General features: G+C 39.1%; 1 protein-coding gene across 3 annotated transcripts in view; it reads left to right on the top strand.

The window, feature by feature from the left end:
* The window catches only part of LOC126237052 (solute carrier family 66 member 2), a 72,163-nt gene that overhangs the window by 27,824 nt on the left and 22,128 nt on the right, over positions 1–22,211 (top strand). The window contains exon 4 of one of the 3 annotated variants that reach the window (XM_049946828.1): positions 2,606–2,680. The exons of 1 other annotated variant lie outside the window; for it this stretch is intronic. In XM_049946828.1, coding sequence (XP_049802785.1) covers positions 2,606–2,680 — 75 coding nt within the window. Of the gene's footprint in view, positions 1–2,602; positions 2,681–22,211 lie in introns of all 3 variants that reach the window. One more of the 3 variants, XM_049946827.1, reaches the window with a different exon arrangement.

The following is a 22,211-nucleotide window of genomic DNA, read 5'->3' as shown; positions in this document are numbered from 1 at the left end:
TCAAAATACGGTCCAGCATTCATTGACTAGTTTCCACAGATTTCTTCTTAACACCGTGATCCCTTTGATCATTGGCAAGTGATGTTTAAAGGAATCACTTTGTGAGGAACAAACCTGCGGACACCAGTCTTTGAACGCTGTTCCCTATCATGACTGGTCGAGAGGTGGATTCTTTCCTACACGTCGGTCAGGGGGCCTGAAGATGGCATAATGTAGCACTGAAACTGGTTGCACAAATAAAATAACTGGAAATTTAGACAGCTGAAAGTGTTTTGATTTGACACTTTGTATTGAACAACCAAGGTCCCTGAACCATATGTATAGAAATGGACTTACGGACAGGAAGCAATTTGTCAGGATTTATTGGACCATTATAGAATAGCAAATGTGGAGTTATCAGATAGTAGTTTTGGGTTTATGGGAAATGTGCATTTATTGGATGATAGTTTTGAAGTTATCAAACATTGGAAAATCTAGGATGGAATGTAGGCAGTGTGGTTTCAGTTGCCTGAGACTGCAATCGTGTGTGTGTGTGTGTGTGTGTGTGTGTGTGTGTGTGTGTGTGTTGTTGACGAAGGCCTTAATGGCCGAAAGCTTTTAACTTGTTGTGCCTATCTGGGATTCAGCATCTCTGCTATATGGTGAGTTTTGAACTTGTCAGCAGAACATTATGTCCACCGATCTATATAGACCCATCCAGGTGGCAAGGAATGACTGCTAGTCAGACACATGCATGGTGCATGTAGTATGAGTGAGTGTGCTATCCATGTGTGGAATGGGGAAGGCTTATTTGACCGAGAACCGATTGTGAGGGCCCGGAGGCTCGCCATGAGCATTTCGGAAACTGCACAATTTGTCAGGTGTTAGAGGAGTGCTGTGGTGAGCATTTTAAAAACATAGTGAAACCAAGGTGAAACCACGTCCAGGCGTCATTGGATTAGGTGGTGAAACAGGACAGGCAGCAAACTGTGGCGGAACTAACATCAGACTTTTATGCCGGACAGAGAAAAAGTGTGCGTGAACCCACATTGCACCGAACACACTAAACGATGGCCGTCCACTGCCGACGAACCTTGCAAGTGCCAATGTTTACACCACGTCATCGGCAACTACAACTGAAATGGGCATGTGACCATCAGCATTGGACATTGGCACAGTGGCAGAATGTTGCAGGGTCTGATGAATCCTGTTACCATCTTCATCATGCTGGGAGGGCGCAAAACCATTGTCTTCTAGGGGAACAGCTCCTTGACGCCTGTACTGTGGAACAGAGATAAGCTGACGGCGGCTCCATTATGCACTGGGGAACATTCACGTGGGCATCCATGGGTCCCGTGGAGCTCATGCAAGGAATCATGATGGCCAAGGGGTATTGTACATTGGTTGCAGACTACATGCATCCCCGCTTAATGATTGTTTGCCGATGGGAGTGGCATTTTTTAACAAGGTAATGTACCATGTTCCAATGCCTGGAGCATGATGGATGGGTTCGAATAACTAAGTGGCAAGTTCAATTCAGCTGCTGGTCCCCCAGCTGACCAGATCTGAATCTGATCGAACACATGTGGGACGTTATTGGATGTGGTGTCAGAGCTCATCAGCCCCCTCCCCAGAATTTATGGGGGTTAGGTGACTTGTGAGTGCAGATGCAGTGTCAGCTCCCTCCAGTGATCTACCAAGGCTCATTGCTTCCGTGCCAAGATGTCTCACCACAGTTAACTGTGCCAAAGGTGGACGTATTGGCTGTGAGGTAGGTGGTCATAATGTTCTGGCTGCAGTGTGTGTGTGTGTGTGTGTGTGTGTGTGTGTGTGTGTGTGTGAGAAGAATTACAGGGAACATAAAGTCTGGTATTTGCAGTAGGAATTATAATGCTTTCTATTAAAGTTAAACAAAAGACCCAAAGAATTATAAACTGAGTGGCAGCATGTAGATGGCACAGTAGTTCTTTACTATGATTTTTTCACTTCTTTCTTGTTTTATCATGTTAAGTATTGAAGAAATTTATACTTCCAAATGATTACAGATCAGAACCTTCATGTTAACAATTGTTTTTTTACCATGCAGTATTATCACATTGCACAACTGTTTTTGCTACTTCTTACTGATACAATGTGTTAGTGATGTATGTTTTTCTCCCCTTTTGTCTGTGTGTGTGTGTGTGTGTGTGTGTGTGTGTGAGAGAGAGAGAGAGAGAGAGAGAGAGAGAGAGAGAGAGAGCTAGCTAGCTAGCAAGCCAGCTAGCTGTTCTGTGCTTAAATTATTTCCTCTGACCACCTATACTTCGCTCTTATTTCTTTGAGATTACAATTTACATATGATACTTTTCTTATGCTCGTGCATGAATGTTTGTGTGCAAAGAAAATTGTTATGTGCAGCTGTAAAGAAAATTGTTACACATGTCAGTGTTAAGGAATGCACAGAATATTTTTATTTCTGTCTCCAGTCTTCTGGTATTATCTTCAGCTAAATGATACACTAAACTGTCACAGTTTCTAGGTTCCTTTGATCCTGCTGTCCACTGGAACTTCTGTGTGAACAGTCCCAAGCTTACATTCTGTAAAAATACTGTGAGAACTAATCCCATGCTCTGTTTCATGACAGAAGTGAGCAGCAAGGATGACACAAGTGGAAGGTCTCACAAGAGTAATAAGCAGCGGTTTCCAGTGCACACCTTCCGTGGTATGTGGTGGATAAGCCTCAGCCACCTTTTCTTCTTGTCCTCTATGCTTATAGATTGGTGAAATTGTTTTTCTGGGTTTCTCAGTCTGCACCTTATTTTCCTTCTCTTTGTGATTAGCTTGGACTGGTGAATGACCTGGCTTGTTTCCAGTTTCTTATCTGCAATTGCTTGCCTGTCCCCTTTGCCATGTGCCTTGTAAAATTGCTAACATCTTAATTCAACGTAAGTATAATGTGTATTTCTAACTTAAATATCAGTTACAGTAATTTAGTACATCTCAGGTTTTAGAATGCTGAAGGTAGCAGGGAATAAATAGTTTTTTGTTCAACTCGCCATATCCCAGAAAAGGGATTATATACTCCTAGCTGCATGTGAAAAGCAAGGAAGGCAGATCTGTCTATTGTAAATTTTTTCATGTTTCTGAGCACTTCCCATTAACAATAATCATCTTTTTATTACTATCAACCATATAATATATACACTAAATTATCTCTGAAAGGCGATATCTAATTATCACTTTTTGAAACAGGAATTACTGAACACAATGACATAATAGAAGAAAATAGGAGTTTGTTCCAACTTTTGGAATTTTTAAATGTGTTCACTCACTAATAGAATAGGAAAGGTACCAGATATATTTCAAAATGCAATGTTGACAAAGCTAGCAAAAAAATTCTGCAGAACCAAAACTTAAAGTACAGAGAGTTTGAATTAATAGACATCAAAAGTAAGCATTTTTTAAATATTTCTAGACTTACCTTACCTCCTGCCTTAAACTTGTGATGGCTAGAAATTCAGCAGTGGATTCATTGTGTTTTGTGTCGAGCCATCCCTGTTGTAATTGTTTCATGTCTAGTCTGGTATTCAAAGTCTCCTCTTGTATCTTAAGTATTACTAATATTAAATTTTGTACTTCCATTTTACCAAAAGAACCCTTATTTAACATATCACACATCAATGTGGAGCATATTTCATTACTTGCATAGGTGCAAATTGCAGAAATTAGTGATAAATACAGTACATCAATATGAAATAACATTCATTAGCAGCAAAGTTTGAGTTGTTTTGAGATTACCAGGTACTGTGTGTTCTCAGTTATGTAGAAAATTACACAAACAAGCTAACACATTGTTAGTTTGTGTAACATCAAAAAAAAAAAAATATCCGTAAATACTGCACTTGACAATGAGAATAAAATCTTGAAACACTTTTGCTTAGTAAAAAAAAATATATAATAATAATAATAATAATAATAATAATAATAATAATAATGTAACTGGCGCTGTATTTAAACTACAAACATTTGCATAACCAGGGTTGCCATAAGGTGTGGAAATCGGGGAATTTCAGACTTGTCAGGGGAATCAGGGAAATTTAAAACAAAAATGCTGGAAAAATCTCGTTTATGTCTCAGTAGATGAAATTATTTTTTTACGGAGATGTCATGCATCGTTGCTATCTGGGCGCAGCTGAGTACGTGCACTGCTTCCCAACTCCTTCATTCGTACTGCTTCTCCATTTCCTACCATTCCCCTCAACTAGCAGTCAGTGCTGCCATCACTTCTTGCCACTAGCCTAATATCAGGCAGTGAGAGGCAGGGAGGCATGAAGAGTGGTTTGCTGGATCTGACTCTCAGAGACTGTTGACGCAGCGGCCGGAGACAGCCGTCGTGTGTGCCTGAGTTGTGTCTGAGTGATTGTGTGAATATGTGTGTGCTCTCGTTTTCTGACAAAGACTATGGTCAAAAATTTAGTTGTGAGAGTGCGAATGTCTTTTCTATGTTGCTTGTCTGCAGCTCAGTGATCATCTTCATGGTGAATTGGTACCTATATTCATTAGTATTGATTCTGAGTATTCGTGGTGCAAGTTACTTGTTGCATGGATTGATCACTGCAGTCTCATTTCATCAACATGGTGTCTGTGACTTGTGAAGAACTGGCCACACGAGTGGACTTCGATGGACCAAAGCCGCAGGCCATTTCTGCATGTATCTCTAATGGATCGGGCCTGCCAATCTGAAGCTCTTTCGCTTCCCACTAATGTGCAGGTCCTGCCGGTTGGATCCAGTCTCACCAATCTGCCTGCAAGCTGGGTCTATTTGTGTGTGGTGTAATGCACCAGATTTTTGTGGTTTATCCATTAACCCAGGACTGTGGAGTTCCTCGGAAGACCAGAGGCCACGGGCATGGACGTAAGGAATTGTGACTTGTCACCACAAGTACATTGTACAATGCAGCATTTTATTTATGGACATTGTATTTATTCTAGAACGTTTTGGCTATTTGAAAGCAGTTCCTGTATTAGGAAGTATAGATAATATGAAGAAAATTGTTGCAGTCACTGGCGGTTTATATGCTATGTACTCATAAAATGATATTTGTTCAGGTGATGCCACATAGGGGGGCTTGCATGTCTGAGATCATGAAATGACGACGACGATAACACTTGGTCCATAAGTGGAGAAAATCTCCAACCTGGCCAAGAATTGAACCCCTGCCCATTGCGCTGTAGGCAAACACATTACCACTCAGCTAAGCAGGCGGACACACGATACCTGTAAAATAATAGATATATCAATGTGGGTAATAACTGGAAATAACATTATGGGCATAGGAAATCGGACAGGAGCGATAAAGAAGTCATGAACAGCAGGAAAACTGTAATTCTGGGAATGTGAAAGTGGGGTTATACTGTACTGCTGAAAATTGCAATTAGGTTGGGATTTTATTAGTTGTTTCATGAAAGTATAGCTGTAGTATAAAAACTTAGTCTGCCTCCATATCCGAGAGGTAGCACACCTGAGTTGCATGTCGAGGACCCAGATTCAATTCCTTTGCTGTCATGGACTTTCCTTCCTTGGTGGGAGTACTGGAACAGGGTGAATTCAACTTCATGATGCAAATTGACGAGTTACTTGGATGAGAAGTAATGGCTCCAAGATCTGAAAAGCCGATAATGGCTGGGAGAGTGGTGTGCTAATCCCATGCCCCTACATACTGCATCTACAGTGCCACTTGGTGGAGGTTGACATGGTGGCAGGTCAAGGTTGCATGGCATTCAGGGCCTGATCTTGTAGTTTAGTTTAGTTTTTCTATGACAAAATCTCACAGAGCAGTTGACTTCCTGACACATCATGAAAGATTGAGTAATGGAAGAGAAACACAAAATTCTAACTTGACTTTAAAACATACAATAATATTTGAGAAAAGATCTATTTTGCAATTGTGTCCACCTGAAGAAGCTTGTGTGTATCATCAGGGACCATTTCTTGCAGAAAACAGTAAGTTTGTACCAGCAAGTTTTAAACCATTTTGTTGCTGTCTTCTCTCTGTGCACTTTCACTGCTATCTTCTGTGCACTTTTGCTGCTGTCTTCATACATTTCCTGCCACCATTATCTTCTTCTGTTGTTTTTCGTCATATTTATGCCACACACATTCTGATAATATTTCACGAACTAGGCAGGTATTGCACCATTATCACTGCCACAACAACCACCTCCACCTCCTTCACTTGCTATTACCATCCTATACCCATGTGTAATAGAGCTGCTGTGAATTCTGATAATGTTTACATTTTTTTGTGTGAGATTCACGGCGAAAGTGTAAAATTCTAAATTTAAAAGAAATTTCTTAAGTCCTGATATTTTAACTCTGTTCAGTCTCAACAATTGTTTTGGGCTACTGGAAGAATTTACATATTTCATGCTAAATATCTCAGGAGCTGCTGGAGGCTGGTTGGGAGCTGTCCCACTTCTGTGATCGAGTTTCATAATGTTAAGATCAACTCCTTAGCTGTAATTTTGCTGGTATTGGAACTACCTTAGTACGCATGCAATAGCCTTAAACTAGAAACAGTGCCAGAAATTTCCCCAAAATGCACCTAAATGTTGAATGTACAGATTTTCAATCCATCTTGTATTTACTGACATTACGGGAAGATGTAAAACTGAAGTGTTGAAATTATGCCAGTGATAAATAATCCATGTAAGATAGCAACCTTATCAAATAAGTTTGTGTAGTTCTCCAAATGTATTTTATTTCCTTGCATTTGTTAATTTTTGTGTGTTAAAACTTCATTTCAGGATAATAGAAAAAGGTTTGTGCAGTCACTGAGTAGGAAATGACTGACCTTTTGTTTTCATTTGTGTTATAGTTCATTCACCGAGTAGAAAATGATTGATTTTTCTTCAATTGTGTTATAGTTTCTTCTTCAGTTCACAGCATAGGCAAACTTCCTGCTCTGGTTTCACCCTGAGTGCTGTTTCCACCTTTCAGAAGTTTTCCAACATCTCTGTATTCTCTAGGTCTGTACTCATGTAATAGATAGGTTTTATTCTCATATCAGTTTTGGTTCTTTCAATTTCTTCCTATGTTATCATATTTTTGTAACAGTTTCAATAAGTATAATTCTGTTTGTATCTCAAGGGTACTGATCATTTGACTTTTTCCAGGAGTCTCCTTTCTGGTCTTTGGATTTTATTTAAATCCTTCTTATAAGGGACACACATCTCTTTCCCATACATCAGTGTTAGTACCACTGTTATTTTATAAATTTTTGTTCTTGTGCCTTTTTTTCATCTTAGTCACCATTCTGCTGGTGGTGCCACCTATATGATCGGAATGTTCTTTTGTTTTTACATCTGTTTCGTTGTCATAAATTATGTCAACTTGCTAAACAAACTAAATGTGACATTTGTGCAATTGGTGTGTCTTCGATCACTTTAATATTAATCTTAAGAAACCATCATTTTGAGTTTTGAAACTGATATTGCTAGTATTGCTAGGATGTACTCTTTTTTCAGTTTAATCTAATTTGTACATAGTGAGTTGGGACTGATGATTAAATAATGATAATTATCTACATAGTTGCCTTACATTATAGTTGGTTTTCACATTTTGTAAAATATTTTTTTATAGATATTAGTGCTGTAGATCTGAAGTTAGTTTAACATCATGTGTTAAACTGGTGTCCTTTCTAGGAAATTGTTGCTAAGTCTGTGTAGTGGGTCGGTGGAACTAGCTATTTATCCTTATAAACTTTGATGACAGTATTTTTATGTATCTTCAAAGTGTCTGCAGTTGTTTTGACTACCTTTGTTAGGGGCAATAGTGTTACATGTTTCCCTCTCTATCCTTTTCGAAATACTCCCTCACGGAGTACATAAGCTCACATGTCTGACAACATAAAACATGAGCAGATTGTCGAACTTTCCGAAACATTCTGTTGTGCAAAATAAACTGGCTGCACAGCGAAACAAAGCCCATAACAAGACGGACCACAGCTGTTTGCTTTACTGGTTGTGAGCATTGTCTGCAATTGGCAGCAGTAGCCCCTACCTGCAATAGCAGAGAAATTTTACAATGGTGAACAGAACAGGAGGAGTGGCAATTACATTCTGTGATTCGGCGTTGCTATAGTGGCAGCACTGTGAACAGTTAGACATCAATCGCTTCATTATTCTGATCTGGGTGTAGAACGTGAACTTTCACAAGTAGCCAACAAGTGAAAGTATAGGATTTTCACATATTACTGTCCTGCTGTATGTTACCATTACTGCACATTCTCCATTAGTGGCATCATATGTGAAAAATTTATTTTACTGTGCGTCACCTGTATTGATTAGAAATCCAATTTGAAAGTTCTGCTGGATAGTGTTGATCTCATTGTCTGTGTATGCTACCTTCATACATTGTCACTATTTTGTCACAAGTTTGTTTCACAAATGTATCCAGTAAGCCAAAAAAAGTCACCATGTCTCATTTGTGTTTGTTCATCAGTTGTGTTATCAAGAATTAAATATCCTTGATTAGCTGTGACATGAAGACCTTTGGGAGATTTGTGACTATTTTAATCACCCAAAGTAATCTTGTATTTGTATTGTAATATATATTATTACCACCTTATAATGCATTTTGATGTGCACTATCTTCAGATCACGGGCACATAACTAAGAGTATCTTGTGTACATGCACTTACTACAAAACATAAATTCTGACACCTATAGACAACATTGTGCATGTTAAATGGGTTATGCTACAATGATTGTAGAATAAAAACGATTTCGGAAGTTTTGTGGGTTGTGCCTCTGAGAACAATCGCATAATTTATTTATACCTCATTGTATTTCATGTTACAATTAGTTAGCAATGAAAACTGTAAGGAAAGTTATACTTTTATTGTATAATAGTAGTGCACATTACTTCTGCTAACTTAAAATGGCTGAGTTTGTTATTAATTATTCCTGAAGTTTTATTTGGTGAGTAAGAATGATTTGCCCTTGTATAAAGAGGTGCACTGTGTGGTACTCTACCCTCCACCTTACACATTTTTCAGGGGGAGGATACCTGTCTGTTTTCAAGTGTTTGAAATATCAGGGAGAAGATGTCTACATTCTAGCACATGTTTTACACACCAGGAAGAAAATAGATGACTTATATGTAACATAATAATGAAATGGCATGTTTGCTCAGGTACAGATCAGATATATATTATTTGGTTTTATGTTTAAATGGCAGTAAATTTTATTTTTATGTTTTTGTAGTTAACTTTTTTAATGCCAAAAGGTAAGTTGTACTATCGTTTTTTTGTTTTAAGAAATTCGATGTTAAAAGATGCTACACGTATTCTGTTCTTGTTCTGAAATGCTTGGTCTTTCTTTGCCATTGTAATACCTGTAATAAAATGTTCCCCTTATCATTTTTGTTGGGCTCGTGTAACAGGATGTGATGTCCGTATTTGTTTAGTAACTGAAGAATTTGTTTTTATTTCATTTTAAATATTTGTGCTTGCTTTTATGTTGTGGTATGTGTGTTATAGCTTAATGTTGGTGCAGTATAGAAGTAAGATATTTTCTTGGATATCTTTACAGGGAATTCCTTATGATGGATATAAAAGCTGAGTCTGAGATACATTGTTTTCGGGCATTTTTATAAACATGGTGGAGATAATAGCTGATCTGATGATGGGGTAGCCTTTATTTCATGTATAATGCTCAGTCTGTACTCATATCCTTAATTGCGTAGACTAAAATGTCAAATATGGACATCATATAATGAATGCAAATCATCTTATCACTATAAGATGCTTTATGAGAGGTCATTTAAAAACTCACTGCACTTACAAGAGGTCTATTTGATCTGCTGTTTCCAGTGTGTGTTATGTTGGTAATATTCGGGTGTCATGCCAGGTGATTATAGATCTATAGAGAATTTCTGTGGCATAATATGGCCACTTTCATGTGATGTCATAACTGACAAGAAGAGTTCCCCAGCAACGGGATCGACTTTTTGAAATGAAGTATATGGTGATGTATATTAAGGTCCCAGGTATGACACCATGCAACCATTGACCCTGCTGGGCCACTGCTTGTGTGTAACTGACGAGAAAATTTCGAAATTTTGCATGATATCTCAGTAGCATTAAAAAAGTGGTGTCATTAAATTGATGATGTGGTGTAGTGAGGAGGATAATTATTTCATATGCAGGGGTGGTTGGGGGTTTGATTCTCGTCAGGTGCCGTACGTATTTTTATTTTTAAATATTTATTGAAATGCTTTTCATCATTACTTTTATTCAATTAATTGGTTTAAATGTAATTTTTTGTTTCCATTTCTTTGTCACATCATTTTAATCACCATATGAACTTTTTAATTTGTTTCATTTTTCTTTACATAATTCTTTTCCAATGGGAATTTTTGTGAATATGAATTTGATTACATTTATCTATTATTATATTCAGTTGTTTGAAAATTCCAATCTATCAGTTGAAAAACAAAAGATGAAATAATATATTTACATTGACTGGAGTGATGTGAAAAATGTAGTTTTTGTTACCTGATGGGCAATTTTTTTCTGCACGGTAATCGTCAGACGTTTTAAACATAACCTAAATACCTACTGCACTTTAGACAAAATATCTGTGGACTGTGGACAGAATAACACAAATAGAAAGATTTAAATGAAAGAAGGGTTTATGAGTAAACTTCAATACCAGCAAAATGAGGAATAATATTATGAACACAACAATGTGGATGAAAAAACAGGATGACAAAAGAAATTAAATCAAAATAAATACATAATTTTAAATAAAAACACATATATATATATATATATATATATATATATATATATATATATATATATATATAAAAACAATGATATGAATATTACAGAGGGAAACATTCCACGTGGAAAAAATATATCTAAAAAGAAAGATGATGAGACTTACCAAACAAAAGCGCTGGCAGGTCGATAGACACACAAACAAACACAAATATACACACAAAATTCAAGCTTTCGCAACAAACTGTTGCCTCATCAGGAAAGAGGGAAGGAGAGGGAAAGACGAAAGGATGTGGGTTTTAAGGGAGAGGGTAAGGAGTCATTCCAATCCCGGGAGCGGAAAGACTTACCTTAGGGGGAAAAAAGGACAGGTATACACTCGCACACACACACATATCCATCCACACATACAGACACAAGCAGACATATTGTCTGCTTGTGTCTGTATGTGTGGATGGATATGTGTGTGTGTGCGAGTGTATACCTGTCCTTTTTTCCCCCTAAGGTAAGTCTTTCCGCTCCCGGGATTGGAATGACTCCTTACCCTCTCCCTTAAAACCCACATCCTTTCGTCTTTCCCTCTCCTTCCCTCTTTCCTGATGAGGCAACAATTTGTTGCGAAAGCTTGAATTTTGTGTGTATATTTGTGTTTGTTTGTGTGTCTATCGACCTGCCAGCGCTTTTGTTTGGTAAGTCTCATCATCTTTCTTTTTAGATATATATAAAACAAATATGATGTGACTTACCAAACGAAAGTGCTGGCAGGTCGATAGACACACAAACATACACACAAAATTCTAGCTTTCGCAACCAACAGTTGCTTCGTCAGGAAAGAGGGAAGGACGAAAGGATGTGGGTTTTAAGGGAGAGGGTAAGGAGTCATTCCACTCCCGGGAGCGGAAAGACTTACCTTAGGGGGAAGAAAGGACAGGTATACACTCGCTCGCGCACACACACACACACACACACACACACACACACACACACACACACACACACAAGCAGACATATTTAAAGACAAAGAGTTTGGGCAGAGATGTCAGTCTAGGCGGAAGTGCAGAGGCAAAGATGTTGTTGAATGACAGGTGAGGTATGAGTGGCGACAACTTGAAATTAGCGGAGATTGAGGCCTGGTGGGTAACGGGAAGAGAGGATATATTGAAGAGCAAGTTCCCATCTCCGGAGTTCGGATAGGTTGGTGTTGGTGGGAAGTATCTAGATAATCCGGACGGTGTAACACTGTGCCAAGATGTGCTGGCCGTGCACCAAGGCATGTTTAGCCACAGGGTGATCCTCATTACCAACAAACACTGTCTGCCTGTGTCCATTCATGCGAATGGACAGTTTGTTGCTGGTCATTCCCACATAGAAAGCTTCACAGTGTAGGCAGGTCAGTTGGTAAATCATGTGGGTGCTTTCACACGTGGCTCTGCCTTTGATCGTGTACACCTTCCGGGTTATAGAACTGGAGTAGGTGGTGGTGGGAGGGTGCATGGGACAGGTTTTACACCGGGGTCAGTTACAAGGGTAGGAGCCAGAGGGTAGGGAAGGTGGTTTGGGGATTTCATAGGGATGAACTGGAGGTTACGAAGGTTAGGTGGATGGCGGAAAGACACTCTTGGTGGAGTGGGGAGGATTTCATGAAGGATGGATCTCATTTCAGGGCAGGATTTGAGGAAGTCGTATCCCTGCTGGAGAGCCACAGTCAGAGTCTGATCCAGTCCCGGAAAGTATCCTGTCACAAGTGGGGCACTTTTGTGGTTCTTCTGTGGGAGGTTCTGGGTTTGAGGGGATGAGGAAGTGGCTCTGGTTATTTGCTTCTGTACCAGGTCGGGAGGGTAGTTGTGGGATGCAAAAGCTGTTTTCAGGTTGTTGGTGTAATGGTTCAGGGATTCCGGACTGGAGCAGATTCGTTTGCCACGAAGACCTAGGCTGTAGGGAAGGGACCGTTTGATGTGGAATGGGTGGCAGCTGTCATAATGGAGGTACTGTTGCTTGTTGGTGGGTTTGATGTGGACGGACGTGTGAAGCTGACCACTGGACTGGTGGAGGTCAACGTCAAGGAAAGTGGCATGGGATTTTGAGTAGGACCAGGTGAATCTGATGGAACCAAAGGAGTTGAGGTTGGAGAGGAAATTGTGGAGTTCTTCTTCACTGTGAGTCCAGATCATGAAGATGTCATCAATAAATCTGTACCAAACTTTAGGTTGGCAGGCCTGGGTAACCAAGAAGGCTTCCTCTAAGCGACCCATGAATAGGTTGGCGTACGAGGGGGCCATCCTGGTGCCCATGGCTGTTCCCTTTAATTGTTGGTATGTCTGGCCTTCGAAAGTGAAGAAGTTGTGGGTCAGGATGAAGCTGGCTAAGGTAATGAGGAAAGAGGTTTTTGGTAGGGTGGCAGGTGATCGGCGTGAAAGGAAGTGCTCCATCGCAGCGAGGCCCTGGACGTGCGCAATATTTGTGTATAAGGAAGTGGCATCAATGGTTACAAGGATGGTTTCCGGGGGTAACAGACTGGGTAGGGATTCCAGGCGTTCGAGAAAGTGGTTGGTATCTTTGATGAAGGATGGGAGACTGCATGCAATGGGTTGAAGGTGTTGATCTACGTAGGCAGAGATACGTTCTGTGGGGGCTTGGTAGCCAGCTACAATGGGACGGCCGGGATGATTGGGTTTGTGAATTTCAGGAAGAAGGTAGAAGGTAGGGGTGCGGGGTGTTGGTGGGGTCAGGAGGTTGATGGAGTCAGGTGAAAGGTTTTGTAGGGGGCCCAAAGTTCTGAGGATTCCTTGAAGCTCCGCCTGGACATCAGGAATGGGATTACCTTGGCAAACTTTGTATGTAGTGTTGTCTGAAAGCTGACGCAGTCCCTCAGCCATATACTCCTGATGATCAAGTACCATGGTTGTGGAACCCATGTCCGCCGGAAGAATGACGATGGATCGGTCAGCCTTCAGATCACGGATAGCCTGGGCTTCAGCAGTGGTGATGTTGGGAGTAGGATTAAGGTTTTTTAAGAAGGATTGAGAGGCAAGGCTGGAAGTCAGAAATTCCTGGAAGGTTTGGAGAGGGTGATTTTGAGGAAGAGGAGGTGGGTCCCGCTGTGACGGAGGACTGACGAGATTTGAACCCACAACCTCTTACATGTGAATCTAGTATCCTCCATTACACCATACAATCAGACTATGTTTAAAAACTTTTTTAACACTATTATGAAACAAAATTCCATTTTTTGCCCATCAGTTAGTCGTAAACTAGGGTCCACCAGGGCGAATGGCTGCAGTGAGCGATACCTGGGATCTTAACCTAAATAACCTTAAAGCTGGTTTCAAGAAGTTGGTCCCACTGCGGGGTGCCTCACTTTGTGAGATACACAGCAAACCTTTAAAGATTTGTTAGAGACTTTTCATGCTGCTCTTGCCCTGTCTTCTTTGTCCTGCATTCTGCCACAGCTAGCTGAGATGCACAGTGCTGATAGTGACAATGAGGCAAATAAGAGTTCTGGAGTGAAATTTCACTCTACAACAGAGTTTGTGTTGTTTACAGACTTCCTAGCTGTTTAAAAACATCTTTACTCATTGTTCATGAATTATTTTGTTCAGCGAGTGCTTCCTATAATGAGATTGCATGAAAAGAAGCTGAAAGATTCTCTGTGTAACCTGTGGTGGTTTTGTTTTATCAGAGAGCATAAATTCGTGTGCACATGTATGTATTATTTTCTCAAATTGTTTGAGAGATGATTAGAGCTTTTCTATAGCTGAAATTTGCCACATCCTTTCAGATACAGTATAGTGTACATAGATTAGACAATACACAGATACTGATGTAAAACCATTACTGTAACTTCGTTACAGTGTAGGTAATTATTTATGTAAGGACAATGAGGAACAGTGGATATCATTTGAGGAAAGCATACCTGTTTAGGCCATTTTAAAGACTAATATTAGTGAAATTAGTGATAAAGAAATAAGTGATAGTACTAGCTATTGATACCAGAAAGTGACACTGGTGGTTTCATTATAGCATAAAAATGGTTCTCACTTAGCATTATTTGGTTATGTAATGAGGGAATCTAACCTACTCCAACAGTTGCCACGCTTTTGTACCAAGTAAGCTGACATTTGCAACTTAGGAGTTTCAGGAATGGTGGAAGTATGAGATAAAAAGTCATATAAAAAGTTGCCATTATCTGCAGGAAATGCACGTTACCTGACTAAGCAGTACACCTAACATGTAGTGTTGCAAATAGTTCTTGCACATTCAGTGGAATCTTTAGCCCAGTCAACACCAGTCATGTTAATTAACTGCTTAATGTGACAGATGATGAAGAGATAGAAGAAACATATGATCGATAAAAGAAATTACTCAGATAGTGAAGGGAGACGAAAATTTAATAGTCGTGGGGGAATTAGGTTGTAGGGAAAGGAAGAGAAGGAAAAGTTGTAGGTGAATATGGAATATGGATAAGGTATGAAAGAGGAAGCTGCCTGGTAGAATTTTGCACAGAGCAAAACCTAATCATAGCTAACACTTTGTTTAAGAATCACGAAAGAAGGTTGCATACGTGGAAGAGGCCTGGAAACACTGGAAGGTTTCACATATTTAATGGTAAGACATAGGTTTAGGAACCAGGTTTTAAATTGTAAGACATTTCCAGTGGCAGATGTGGTCTCTGACCACAATTTATTGGTTATGAACTGTAGATTAAAACTATAGAAACTGCGAAAAGGTAGGAATTTAAGGAGATGGGACCTGGATAAACCGAAAGAACCAGAGGTTGTAGAGAGTTTCAGAGGAGCATTAGGGAACGATTGGCAAGAACAGGGGAAAGGAATACAGTTGAAGAAGAATGGGTAGCTTGGAGAGATGAAATAGTGAAGGCAGCAGAGGATCAAGTAGGTAAAAAGACAAAGGCTAGTAGAAACCACTGGGTAGCACAAGACATCTAAAATTTAATTGTTGAAAGGAGAAAATATAAAAAATGCAGTAAATGAAGCAGTCGAAAGTGAATACAAACGTCTAAAAATGAGACTGACAGGAAATGAAAAATGACTTAGCAGGAATGGCCAGAGGACAGATGTAAGGATTTAGAAGCATATATCATTAGGGGAAAGATAAATGCCACCTACAGGAAAATTAAACAGACATTTGAAGAAAAGAGAAGCAGCAGTGTGAATATCAAGAGCTCAGATGGAAAACCAGCCATAAACAAAGAAGGAAAAGGAGAAAGGTGGAAGGAGTAAAAGGGAGGATGTACTTGATGACAGTATTATGGAAATGGAAGAGGACTTTGATGAAGGTGACATGGGAGATATGATACTACATGAAGAATTAGACAGAGCATTGAAAGACCTAACTCGAAACAAGGGTCCGGGAGTAGACAACATTTCATTAGAACTACTAATAACCTTGGCAGAGCCAGCCATGACAGAACTCCACCATGTGGTGAGCAAGATGTATCAGACAGGTGAAATACCCTCAAACTTCAAGAAGAGTATAATAATTCCAGTCCCAAAGAAAGCAGGTGTCAACAGGTGTGAAAATTACTGAACTATCAGTTTAATAAGTCATAACTGCAAAATACTAACATGAATTCTTTGCAGATGAATAGAAAAACTAGTAGAAGCTGACCTCGGGGAAGATCAGTTTGGATTCCATAGAAATGTACAGAAACCAGATTGCAGTTATGAGAGTCGAGGGACACAAAATGGAAGCAGTGCTTGAAAAGGGAATGAGACACGGTTGTAGCCTGTCCTTGATGTTATTCAGTTTGTGTATTGAGCAAGCATAAAGGAAACAAAGAAAAATTTGGAGTAGAAATTAAAACCCAAGTAGAAGAAATAAAAAATTAGAGTTTCGCCAACGACATTGTTATTCTATCAGAGACAGCGAAGGACTTGGAAGAGCAGTTGAACAGAATGGACAGTGTATTGAAAGGAGCATATAAGATGATCATCAACAAAAGCAAAATGAGGATAATCGAATGTAGTTGAATTAATTCAGGTGACGCTGAGGGAATTAGATTAGGAAATCAGACACTTAAAGTAGTAGATGAGTTTTGCTATTTTTGGAGCAAAATAACTGATAATGGTCAAAGTAGGGAGCATATAAAATGCAGACTGGCAATGGCAGGAAAAGTGTTTCTGAGGAGGAGAAATTTAACATCGAGTATGGATGTAAGTGTCAGAAAGTCTTTCGTGAAAGTATTTGTATGGAGTGTAGCCATGTATAGGCGTGAAACATGGACAATAAATAGTTTAGACAAGAAGAGAATAGAAGCTTTTGAAATGTGCTGCTACAAAAAAATGCTGAACATTAGATGGGTATGTCACATAACTAATGAGAAGGTACTGAGTAGAATCGGGGGGGAAGAGGAATTTGTGGCACAGCCTGACTAAAAGAAGGGATCAGTTGGTAGGACACGTTTTGAGGCATCAAAGGATCACCAATTTAGTATCGGAGTGATGAGTGGAGGGTAAAAGTCATACGGGGAGACCAAGAGATGAAGACACTAAGCAGATTCAGTAGGATGAAGGTAGCAGTAGTTACTCAGAGATGAAGAAGCTTGCACAGGATAGAGTAGCCTGGAGAGCTGCATCAAACCAGTCTCTGGACTGAAGACCACAACAATGTTTCTGGCGGGAAATGGTAACATATATGCCCTGAATTCATTAAGAGTATAGTGCATTTTACTGCATTTGCAAATCTCTGATGATGGATAGACATTAAACAATGGAAACTCCAGGTAGAAAGCTCAACAGTATATGAAAATATGTATTGCTACGTACCACAAAGACAGGCACAATTAAGACACTTCCATAAAGGTTTCGCCCACAGTCTTCCTCAGCAAAAGAGAAACACATGCATCATTCATACACACAAGCAAGCACACCTTGTGCCCATGTGTCTGCCATCTCTGGCAGCTTGGACTGGAATTCTGGAACAAAAAGTTATGTAATTAACTTTTTTTCGATGTGATAAATAAAGCTTTATGGTGTGTTCATGAAACACTTGATGAGCAGTATTTGTTTGGGTTGACTTCATCAATTTCTAGGACAAGGAGAAGACAGCTTTAAAAATACTAAATATATTAAATGTGTATGTATGTTTAATAATCTTCTAAAGGCAACAAATAGTTGAGTAGTTTTAAGACATAAAAATTAAACAAATGCAGTGTGGTCTTTCTTAAAGTCTGAATTCTAAAATTAAACCTGAACAATTATAATTTTTGGACAAACATGAGTGCTTCAGTGAATTCCTATCATTTGCATTACGTGGTCATTATACTTCAGATCATTCCATATGATAACACGCAGGAATTTGATGATGATTTTTGTTTTCAGTGATTTGTTGCCAGTGGCGTAATCAAAAAGTAGTTGTTCTATTCCCTATTTGTGCTTATTAAATTACATTAAATTTATTTCTCCCAGTCCATGCTCTGCTTATCAATCCTCTGTAGATATTTGTGCACTTTCCTACAGTCGCCTAGTACTGCCATTTCAACCTTCCTTCCGACAACAGTATCATTTGTGAACAACATCACAGAGCCTCCAACATTTTCACTACATCATTAATATAACTTGCTACGGTGCGTACCTGCATTGTTGATAAGACCTTGGTGTCTCTATGATCAAAGTCTTGAACAATAGGTGTAAACTGACACCCAGGAATTGTGCAAAATATGTGCACTACACAGATTTCCAGATTACACTGCATTTTTCTTCATCGATCATCACTGAAAACACTAGGATGACAGGATTTGGTTTCTCATCAAGTAGCTGTTCACAGTTAAAATACTCACATTCCCCTGTGTCACAGCATCACAATGGCAAATACAATCGCAGTGCACTTTCATTAAGGTTTATACAGGTGGACATTCTTATGTTGGTAATGAATTACTCAGTTGTGGATACATAAAGTTGCACGATAACAGATAATAAAGCATGGAAATGTATTTAGAACATGAAGACATTAACACAGTAAACAAACCATAAGCGTGAAGTACTGTCTGTTGTTTAGGCATGAACTCGAGAGTCTACTTAACACAACCCATACTAGCCTCAGTTTCTCTGGATCTCGCATAGCTGTTGCACAAGTGGTAACTGGGCCTCCACTGAGAATTTGGGGTGGTGGTTTAGGAAATTAAAAACAAGTTTATGAAACTATTTTATGCATTTGGTAATTACTGTAAATTATGCAAAAATTTTAATTAATGGTTTAATCAGTTAGTGAAGTATGTCACCTTGTGCATAATATCCAGGTCAAAGGTCAGAATATAACAAACACAGAGGCAAAATCTGCATTGGAAAATGTAGCCCCTCACAAACTTTAATATTAATGAACTTGTAAATTAATGAGTTTCAAAGAAATTGAAAAAGTTACGGAAAAGTCAGATTGCCAATCTCTATAATGATGGTGTTACTATGTCCATAAATACATATTAGCTCACATGAAAATTGCAATCATACTGTAGTAAAAAGTTCAGTAATTCATATCTTTTGGTTAATAATGTTTTCTGTAAGTCTAGATGCACTATTGAAATTGACACATTGAAAATAATGGTGAGTAATGAGTAATGGTAAGACAGAGATTTAGGAACCAGGTTTTAAATTGTAAGACATTTCCAGGGGCAGATGTGGACTCTGACCACAATCTATTGGTTATGACCTGTAGATTAAAACTGAAGAAACTTCAAAAAGGTGGGAATTTTAGGAGATGGGACCTGGATAAACTGAAAGAACCAGTTGTTCTACAGAGTTTCAGGAGGAGCATAAGGGAACAATTGACAGGAATGGGGAAAGAAATACAGTAGAAGATGAATGGGTAGCTTTGAGGGATGAAGTAGTGAAGGCAGCAGAGAATCAAGTAGGTAAAAAGACGAGGGCTAGTAGAAACCCTTGGGTAACAGAAGAAATATTGAATTTAATTGATGAAAGGAGAAAATATAAAAATGCAGTAAATGAAGCAGGCAAAAAGGAATACAAACATCTCAAAAATGAGATCGACAGGAAGTGCGAAATGGCTAAGCAGGGATGGCTAGAGGACAAATGTAAGGATGTAGAGGCTTATCTCACCAGGGTTAAGATACATACTGCCTACAGGAAAATTAGAGACCTTTGGAGAGAAGAGAACCACTTGTATGAACATCAAGAGTTCAGATGGAAACCCAGTTCTAAGCAAAGAAGGGAAAGCAGAAAGGTGGAAGGAGTATATAGAGGGTCTATACAAGGGCGATGTGCTTGAGGACAATATTATGGAAATGGAAGAGGATGTAGATGAAGATGAAATGGGAGATATGATACTGCATGAAGAGTTTGACAGAGCACTGAAAGACATAAGTCGAAACAAGGCCCCGGAGTAGACAACATTCCATTGGAACTACTGACGGCCTTGGGAGAGCCAGTCCTGACAAAACTCTACCATCTGGTGAGCAAGATATATGAAACAGGCGAAATACCCTCAGACTTCAAGAAGAATATAATAATTCTAATCCCAAAGAAAGCAGGTGTCAACAGATGTCAAAATTACCGAACTATCAGTTTAATAAGTCACAGCTGCAAAATACTAACGCGAATTCTTTACAGACAAATGGAAAAACTAGTAGAAGCCGACCTCGGGGAAGATCAGTTTGGATTCCGTAGAAATGTTGGAACACGTGAGGCAATACTGACCCTACGACTTATCTTAGAAGCTAGATTAAGGAAGGGCAAACCTACGTTTCTAGCATTTGTAGACTTAGAGAAAGCTTTTGACAATGTTCACTGGAATACTCTCTTTCAAATTCTGAAGGTGGCAGGAGTAAAATACAGGGAGCGAAAGGCTATTTACAATTTGTACAGAAACGAGATGTCGGTTATAAGAGTCGAGGAACATGAAAGGGAAGCAGTGGTTGGGAATGGAGTGAGACAGGGTTGTAGTCTCTCCCCGATGTTATTCAATCTGTATATTGAGCAAGCAGTGAAGGAAACAAAAGAAAAATTCGGAGTAGGTATTAAAGTCCATGGAGAAGAAATATAAACTTTGAGGTTCGCCGATGACATTGTAATTCTGTCAGAGACAGCAAATGACTTGGAAGAGCAATTGAACGGAATGGATAGTGTCTTGAAAGGAGGATATAAGATGAACACCAACAAAAGCAAAACGAGGATAATCGAATGTAGTCGAATTAAATCGGGTGATGCTGAGGGAATTAGATCAGGAAATGAGACACTTAAAGTAGTAAAGTAGTTTTGCTATTTGGGGAGCAAAATAACTGATGATGGTCGAAGTAGAGAGGATATAAAATGTAGACTGGCAATGGCAAGGAAAGCGTTTCTGAAGAAGAGAAATTTGTTAACATAGAGTATAGATTTAAGTGTCAGGAAGTCATTTCTGAAAGTATTTGTATGGAGTGTAGCCATGTATGGAAGTGAAACATGGACGATAAATAGTTTGGACAAGAATAGAATAGAAGCTTTCGAAATGTGGTGCTACAGAAGAATGCTGAAGATTAGATGGGTAGATCACATAACTAATGAGGAGGTATTGAATAGAATTGGGGAGAAGAGTAGTTTGTGGCACAACTTTACTAGAAGAAGGGATCGGTTGGTAACATATTCTGAGGCATCAAGGGCTCACTAATTTAGTATTGGAGGGCAGCGTGGAGGGTAAAAATCGTAGAGGGAGACCAAGAGATGAATACACTAAGCAGATTCAGAAGGATGTAGGTTGCAATAGGTACTGGGAGATGAAGCAGCTTGCACAGGATAGAGTAGCATGGAGAGCTGCATCAAACCAGTCTCAGGACTGAAGACCACAACAACAATAATGAATATATGTCGTGAAGAGGTTAAGGTTTTGAAATTTTTGAGCACCTGCAAGTATATTATCTTGGAAATGTATCTAAACTGAAAATTTTGTAAATGAAAAAATAATTATTACTAAGAGGAATACAACAAGAGCAGATGGGAGATTCCAGCTTGCTCTGTTTCAAACTGTAAACATTAACAACCCTATAACACTACTTTTGATACTCCTGCATTTATCATTACATCTACAGAAACTGTTCTGTTGATAATGGAGTGTTGAGTTCTATCTGTAAGGAAGTCCTGAATTCAGTTACAAATGTGATCTGATGCTTAGTGTGCTCATATGAGGGGTAAAAAGTTTTGATTGTGACTTTGGGGAAAAAAATATCAAGCTGTGACCATGAAAGTTGGTGAAAGTGTTTGTCCACCTTTTACATATTCACCATTCAATGTTACATACTTTTTTCAATGATGAAATTCTTGGGGGAAACTGATAGTAGAAACCTGCGTTTTGTCTGTTCAGGATACATTTCGCCACAAAAAACATCTTGTTGCCATTCTGGAAATACCTGCCATGGAGTGGTTTACTCATCTGAGGCAAGAGAAGGAAGTCACTAGGTGCCATGTCAGGGGAATATGGGAAGTAAAGCAAAATTTGGTAGCCCAAAGAAGCAGCTTGTCG

The sequence above is a fragment of the Schistocerca nitens genome, chromosome 2 (genome assembly GCF_023898315.1).
Source record: "Schistocerca nitens isolate TAMUIC-IGC-003100 chromosome 2, iqSchNite1.1, whole genome shotgun sequence".
Classification (NCBI taxonomy): domain Eukaryota; kingdom Metazoa; phylum Arthropoda; class Insecta; order Orthoptera; family Acrididae; genus Schistocerca; species Schistocerca nitens.
This window is presented reverse-complemented; position numbering and strand designations above follow the sequence as displayed.